Source organism: Callionymus lyra, chromosome 3 (assembly GCF_982586985.1).
Source record: "Callionymus lyra chromosome 3, fCalLyr1.hap1.1, whole genome shotgun sequence".
Classification (NCBI taxonomy): domain Eukaryota; kingdom Metazoa; phylum Chordata; class Actinopteri; order Syngnathiformes; family Callionymidae; genus Callionymus; species Callionymus lyra.
Genome location: NC_141820.1, coordinates 19,047,066 through 19,055,349, shown reverse-complemented (window position 1 = coordinate 19,055,349; position 8,284 = coordinate 19,047,066). Strand labels below are relative to the sequence as shown.

The 8,284-nt window shown below is 40.4% G+C and overlaps 1 protein-coding gene across 1 annotated transcript; it reads right to left on the bottom strand.

Moving 5' to 3' along the window:
- Positions 1-975: 975 nt before the first annotated feature.
- LOC148083700 (amphoterin-induced protein 2-like) lies at positions 976-6,092 on the bottom strand. Its single transcript, XM_087785790.1, has 2 exons — positions 6,008-6,092; positions 976-2,752 (listed from the first exon to the last, which is right to left on the bottom strand). The coding sequence occupies exon 2, from the start codon at positions 2,661-2,663 to the stop codon at positions 1,170-1,172; it is 1,494 nt and encodes a 497-aa protein (XP_087641916.1). The 5' UTR covers positions 2,664-2,752; positions 6,008-6,092; the 3' UTR covers positions 976-1,169.
- Between the last annotated feature and the right edge of the window lie 2,192 nt (positions 6,093-8,284).

The following is an 8,284-nucleotide window of genomic DNA, read 5'->3' as shown; positions in this document are numbered from 1 at the left end:
GTTGAGAATCAGAAGTGAAAGAATATAAGAAAACTTTTCCAAGACTAAACCTTTTCATGGGTCATTCTACGAAACCAGTGCCACTTCTTTCTTTTTTTTTATTATCAGCTACAATAAATCTTTCTTAAATATCTCTTTAACAAAAAGTTTTTATTTTGGCTGACATGTCTTTTTGTAGGGCAACTACATACATTATATTCACTTTAACCATCTCATCACAGAGAAGATACACTTAACGAGTGATTTTAATTCAAATGTTTATTTCCTGTCATAATCATTGACTCAATTTGATATTGTTTAACTTATTGACTAGTTTAAAAACATATACTGGATATATTTCACTTTACATTGTAATTGGAATCTTCGCTCCTGCAAGAACTTGAGTGATAGTAAGTAAGTAAGTAAGTAAGTACTTTTTATTTGTATAGCGCTTTTCCAGACCAGGGTCACAAAGCGCTTAAACAATCAAAACAATATTCAATAAAGTATATATTTTAAAGATCAAGATCAAACTGATAACACAACAGGAGTTCCAGAAAATCAAGGAAAAGCCTGAACAAATAGAAACGTCTTAAGATGTTTCTTAAATAATAAATAAATAAAGATAGCCAGAACATGTTACGTTACGAGGTGGTATGTAAAACTTTTCGTACTTAGATTTATTATTTAGGGGGCTAAGCGGGAAATTGTCCATATTTTGGTAGAAATTACATTATCCTTTAAAAGCTAATTTATAACAGACTCATCACTTTAACACTTTACAAGAGCGAAAAGTGCAGATTTTAATTTACAAAGAAATTGAAACATGCATTATCTATTTTCGTCCCTAAAATACATTTTGACACATTTTGACATTAACGAAAAGGCATAAAAGGTTTCGTAAAATGAACACCATGCATCCCCCGATGACATTTTACATCCCCTCTGATGCTCCACAATTCAAAAAGACCAACGTTGGTTTAATCTCCCTGACCTTTGCTATAATAACTTCCTGCAGTGACCATGAAATTTGGATATGAATGACAGACAAAACCACTTAGCGCCGTGGCGTTCTTGTAATTGCTCCCACACAAGGACACAGCTCAGGAGCAACACTCACAGAAGTCAGAGCTAAGTTTTACATTTAAAGCAAGATATATATATAAAAAAAAAATAAGGGATGTTTCCTTCTACGCCATGAGAGCTGTGTCTGTGATGGTTTGTCCTAATGGCCTACTTCCATTCTTAAGAATTCCCTCAGTAGTAACATGGCCCAAGTTCATCACCGGGATTTTCACACCACCGACGTTCTCTCCCTGAGGCTCCAAAAACGCCACTCTCTTACCGTTCGTCCGCCGCTGTCCTGCATCCACGTCTCTGGGGTCCGAGCAGAGTGTGAACGCTCGCCCGCCACATCCCCTCGACGCACCACCCTGACCCCGCCTGCACCGACAAGGTGTGAGGTAAAGGTAGAGCAACACCAGCACGATGCTGACCACGCAGGAAGCCAAGGTGGTGAAGGCGGTGTTGAAATGCTCAGCGCCGTTACGAGCCGAGGGGACCGTGTCGCTCATGTTGCCGACAAACACTCTGACCTCCAGAGATTCGTAAGGGTGATAAGGGCGCCCTCTAACTGCCACACAAATGTACTTACCCTCGTCCTCTACCAGAGCGCTTAAAATGTGGAGCGTTCCATTGGAGAGAACTTTTAGATTAGTGTCGAATGTTGAGGAATTTAACACTTTCCAAGGAGTAATCCAGAAAACCAGTATCTCCTTCTGGACAGGTGATTGAAATCCCGGGCATGGAATCCAGAGTGATTTGCCCGGTTCCGCTTGATATGTGGGAGATTCAACGAGAGCTTGTGGAATATCCTCTTGGCTACAATTCAACGCTGATGCCGCATCGTTACACGAGTACTGACTTTTAAAGTCGAGCAGAGGACGATACTGTCTCCACATCCAGTACTGCAGCAGAGCCATCAAAGCACAGTCACAAACTAATGGATTACCCTGCAGATAGATCGCAGCTTGGCGCGTAAGAAACACAAGTGTCTGGACCGGCACCTCTGAGATGTGGTTCGAAGACAAATCAAGAAAGGTTAAATTGCGGGGACCTTCCGGAGATGAGATAAGACCCGAGGGAAAGGTTGTCAGCTGGTTCCCAGAAAGATAAAGCTTGGAGAGCCTTCCAAGACCACTAAAAGCTCCATGGCTGATGAGGAGGATCTTGTTGTTGTACAGGAGCAGCTCTTTCAGCTGCCTCAGCCCAGTGAATATCGTTGAGTTCAGGCCCGTCAAACGGTTGGATGAAAGGTCCAGGTGATGGAGATGTGGCATCATAATGAAGGAGTCCGCTTCAATTCCACTGATGGTGTTACGACTGAGAACCAGAGCGGTGAGTCGGTCATACTGGCGCAGGAACCAGCCAGCAGATAATGTAGCGAGGGCATTGTAGCTCAGGTCTAGTCGCGTGGCGTAGACGGGCACGTCGGACGGAGGCGCCGACAGATTGCTTCCACTGCAGGATACGATATCACTGGCACAAAGGCAGTAAGCCGGGCACAGAGCCACCGAGGGGGTCGAGCCGAGCCACAGGCAGATCAGGATGGCAGCCGCCGCCGATCTGGAGAGCCAGCCTAGTCGGTGGGTCTTGACTAATTGCAGTGACGCAAAAGGACACATCCTGGATTTCCCCGGAGACAGGTTCTCAGGTTACAGTCTCACTGAGCATACGCATGACAGGTGAGCGCGCCGCCGACACTTTTCATCAGCTGAAAAAGATACACAAGAACCCGTTACTTTTTCATTAAGGATTCGCAAGGTCATAAATTAGAAGGGATTTTAGCTTTGCTATAATTGAATTGAAACAGGAAAACCTTAGCACCTGAAATCTCTCTCACGAACGCGCTCACAAAAGTGACTCAACACCAAAAACTCAGTTTTACCTATTTAATAGTTTAACATATTAGCATGGATGGATGGATGGATGATGGATGATGGATGATGGATGATGGATGATGGATGGATGGATGGATGGATGGATGGATGGATGGATGGATGGATGGATGGATGGATGGATGGATGGATGGATGGATGGATGGATGGATGGATGGATGGATGGATGGATGGATGGATGGATGGATGGATGGATGGATGGATGGATGGATGGATGGATGGATGGATGGATGCATGGATGGATGGATGGATAGACGGACGGACATACGAACAGACGGATGGATAACAGATGGATTGATTGATGGATGGATTGATAAATTGACGGATGGATGGATGGACGGACGGATGAATGGACAATTGGATGGATGAATGGATGGATGGATGGATGGATGGATGGATGGATGGATGGATGGATGGATGGATGGATGGATGGATGGATGGATGGATGGATGGATGGATGGATGGATGGATGGATGGATGGATGGATGGATGGATGGATGGATGGATGGATGGATGGATGGATGGATGGATGGACAGATGGAAGGATGGGCAGACGAATGAATGGACAATTGGATGGATGGATGGATGGATGGATGGATGGATGGATGGATGGATGGATGGATGGATGGATGGATGGATGGATGGATGGATGGATGGATGGATGGATGGATGGATGGATGGATGGATGGATGGATGGATGGATGGATGGATGGATGGATGGATAGACGGACATACGAACAGACGGATGGATAACAGATGGATTGATTGATGGATGGATTGATAAATTGACGGATGGATGGATGGACGGACGGATGAATGGACAATTGGATGGATGAATGGATGGATGGATGGATGGATGGTTACCACTGTGGTTTCACACAAAAATAGTAGCACCAACATACATACAGTATCAGTGTCTAAGTCTTTTGTCGTCTCTAAAGACACACCCGAAGCCTTCCCTGACTATAAGAGAACTTCTACTATAAACTACAGCCTCACAAATAAATGTGTGTCAAGAGTCCAGCTCCCACATCCATCCCCTCACTCCTGTCACCGCTCTCTCCTGTAATTTTCTGCACTAGTGCTGCTGGCTCAACACAAACAACAACGCATAAATTAGGAAAGAAGCAGCATCGTGACTCTTCTTTTTATTTGTGACGCTCGGCCAGATTTTATTTGACAGATGCATCTAAAGCAGCTCATTCAACTGTACTTCCTAATGTTCTCTCTGGGGAACAGCTGGTGGACTGGAAGAGGAACAGTTTAAGTTACTTTACAGCGGATGAATCTTACTAAGGCATCGCGATCCTTCAGTGGAAAAATGTATTCCTTTCATAAATAGGTTCATTTGTTTATTCTTATCTTAATAACTTTGTTTTTTGCACAAACCTGAGCAGATCTTTCAAATATTCTCATCTCACATTTTCAATATGTGAAACATAAAAGAGAGGTTTTAAATGTACTTTAATACATCGTTAAAAGATAGTTCAGTCCTCCATGTCATCCTGAAACTTATTTTTGTATCATATTCATCATCGATTGTTCCTTTAGGTGCCTTGACAAGCCTGAGAAAGTGAGAACCGAGCTATCTCTACCTCTTTGCATATTTTTAAGGAGACACACTCAATCGCTGCATATAAATAAAGTAATATATATTAAAAAATAGTTTTTAAGGTGTGTGTTTTTGATGGTTACGTCATCAGCCCTTCTATTCTGCCTGTGATACACCAGATTATGTTAGAAACACCATGTTTATTTAATTAAATCAAGAAATGCAGCAACTTTTGGTGGAAACCAATAACACAATGAGGACCAGCACATGTATTTTCATTTATTTTTGACATTAAAAGTTGAGTTTTTTTAATCAACATTTTAATTGCTTTCATTGTATCAGCCGGGATTCTACTCTCCTGTAAGAAAAAAAAGGTCAAGTCATCCGCTAAGGATTTATATTAGACTCACTCTTTGGATCTTCTTTAATCATTTCTTTTTTCTTTCCTGTCAAAATCTTTCCTTTCGTGAGACGTCTCCTTAACTCCAGACATTTCATGCCTTTGTGTTGAAAAAAAATCTATTTGTCTTTTATCCCGCGTTTATTTTAAGCACACGTTGCTCTTTATGTTGCTATAAAAAGAAACTACATTCATCACTTTCATCAGCGCACATGAGACGACACGACAACGAAAAGACAAACGACAAGATATATTTAGTCATTAGCTTTGTAACAGCAGCCAGTTTTAATGAGCAAGAGGTCACGTTGGAAACCATACATATTCTGAAGGGCCGGATACAATTCTGGAAATCAATGTTTTGGACAAATATAGGATGGAGTAATTTAATAAAAAAATGTCCCACAGTAGATGTCGGTGGTAATTATTATTATATTATATTACTCAGAGAGATTCTGTTATCTGTTATTGATTCAACCAACTCGATATTGACACAAACTTACGAATATGTATGAACATTATCTCCATGCAGAAGTGTAAAAAGTAGCATTTAAACAAACAAAACTGTGAACTACAAAAAAAAGGTTATTTAAATACCCAACAATTAGCGTTGTAAACGTAATTTTTTTGACATTTATATTAAATAGACTGAAATTCAATAAATAGTCTTTTCAGATACTTATTTAATTGATTTTATTTAATTAATTAATTGTAATTAATTAAAATGTAATTTTATTCATCTTTAATTATATCATTAGAAGAAGTAAAAAAATGGAACATATGTGTATTACAGTTTATGCATTAGTTATTTCATTATCACTTTAAATCTCAAACGTTTAAATAATATTGTATTTCATAGTTCATTTCTTGTGAGAGAAGTTTTCGTCACTTCTTTTGATCATAGAAATCCGTCTCCGTCAGTTAACTGGAGGATTTGTGGAGGAACGCTGCAGCTCTTCTATTAAAGTGGAAGATGAAAGAGGAGAATATAATCCCGAGGAAAAAATCAAATAAACTCATTACATAAATGTTCCTCCGTCTGATAAACAGACCCTGGAAACAAGTGAAGACACTTTTATTTCGAAAATAAATAAAATAAAAAAATAAAACCACTTCTCTCACCTCGACGTCGCTGCCTCAGTCAAGCGTCCTCCTCCATCCCGTCTCATCCACGCAGGAGGTTCCACGAGCGGTCTCTGGACTTACGGACCGAACGCAGCGTCTCTCCTCCAGCAGCTGGCAGAGCGACAGAACCGGGAGCTGAACTGTTCACCTGCAGGTCGGGTTGCATGTCTCAGTGGGAGGGTCCACTTCAGAGAAGCATCGTGTGCAGCCAACCAATGGGAGGAGGAGGAGGAGAGGAGGAGGAGGGGTGTGAGGAAGAGGATGTCGAGTAGGGTGGACAATTTGGGTTGGACCTTTGAATTGGGGTCATAAAAATAATTGAATTAACTCTTCGTTATTAGAAAATATTGGCAAAAATAAAAGCAAATATATAGAGTTTCAAATGTGAAATTGTAAAATAGTAAGAAAAAAAGGGGAATTGAATCATGAGATCACACTACAATGAAATGAAACTATTGTTATTGCAACCTGTAACCGAAACCATTCACTCATTTAGAAATATATGGATCATCACTTCCGGAGTGTAATGCCACATGTCAAATTTTCGCCTCTCGACCGGAGTCCAGCCAAATCCAACATCTACATCTTAAATCAAGACACAACTTTTTGAGGCCGACACATTTCTTGAATTTGATTAGCTGGCATTGATTGTTTTTCATAAAGTAACATGAAATAAACCCTCTGGCAGAGGCATGTACCAACACAGTGCTTGTTTTTACATACAGTTGAAACCAGAAGTTTACATGAAAAGACAAATACACATTTTTTTGTCATTGTTTGACATGAAATCCAAATAAAAGTTCCCTGTTTTAGTTCAATTAGGATAGCCACAATTATTTATATTTGCTAAATGCCAGAATAATGATTATGAAGATAATTTTTTAGACATTTTTTAATTATTTTCTTGAAAGTCCTGCAGCAAAACAACCCCACAACATGATGCTGCCACCCCCGTATTTCACAGTTGGGATGGTGTTCTCAGGCTTGCAAGCTTCCGCCATTTTCCTCCAAACGTAACGATGGTCATTATGGCCCAAAAGTTTAATTTTTGTTTCGTCAGACCACGGGACATGTCCCTGAAAATTAAAATCTTTGTCTATGTGTAGATTTACAACTGTTATCTGGCTTTTTATGTTTCTTTAGGAGTAATGGTTTCCTCCTGGCAGAGTCACGCTGATACAGTACTCGTTTCACCGGGGATAATGACACACTCTTACCAGCTTCAGGGTCTTCATAAGGTCTTTAGCTGTTGTTCTTGGGTTGATTTCCACATTTCGAACCAAAGCACGTTCTTCTCTAAGGCCCCAGAACCGTCTCCTTCCTGAGTGATATGATGGCTGGACATTTCCATGGTGTTTATACTTGCGTATAAAGGTCTGCACAGATGAACGTGGCACCTTTAGGCGTCTAGAAATTGCACCCAGGGATGGACTAGACCCATGCAAGTCCACAATCCTCTTCCTGAGGTCTTGGCTGATTTCTTTTGACTTTCCCATGATATTTTCACAACACTGAGGTTCAGGTTTGCCTTAAAATGCATCCACAGGTGTGACTCAAATCAACTCAAATGTTGCCAATAAACCTATCAGAAGCTTCCAACGACATGACATCATCATCTGGGCTTTCCCCAATTTTTTTTAAGGCACAGTAACCTTAGTGTAAGTAAGCATATGACTTTCGAGAAAATAATTAAAAAAATTGTCTTTGTCATTATTTTGGCATTTAGCAAATATAAATAATTCTGGTTATCCTAATGACCTAAAACAGGAAAAGTCTATTTAGATTACATGTCAAACAATGACAAAATAATGTGTATGTGTCTTTTTATATAGTGTATGTAAACTTGTGTGTGGTTTTTTGGGTTTTTTTTTGTCACAATCAATTCAGGAACCATAATTGACTCAACAATTAATCAAGATAATGGTCACAGTGAGGCAGGAGGTGCATCTAGCTTGCTGGCACAACAAACACAAAATGGATTGGTCCTTCAGAAAAGGTTCATGGATTCAAATGGTGATTCAGATGCCGCCAAAGTTGATCATTTTTTCCCTTGTTTCAAAATCACTGGTTCTTGAGAATTTAGTCGAAATAGGCTGTTCTGTTTTATTATTATTTTGGACAGATAAAGACAAATAATCCCATGTCATCTGGGGCGATACATATCTGTAGTTAACTTGTGAAATACTGATCAAGCTGACTGCACTGTTGTGGTCCAACATGTGCCCGACTATCGTCGTCATCAGCCCCTCGTGGACGTGCTTCATCATCTCTAGG

Bases quoted from the DNA above. Each gene is read 5' to 3' on its own strand.
- LOC148083700 (XM_087785790.1), bottom strand. From the start codon at position 2,663: ATGTGTCCTTTTGCGTCACTGCAATTAGTCAAGACCCACCGACTAGGC.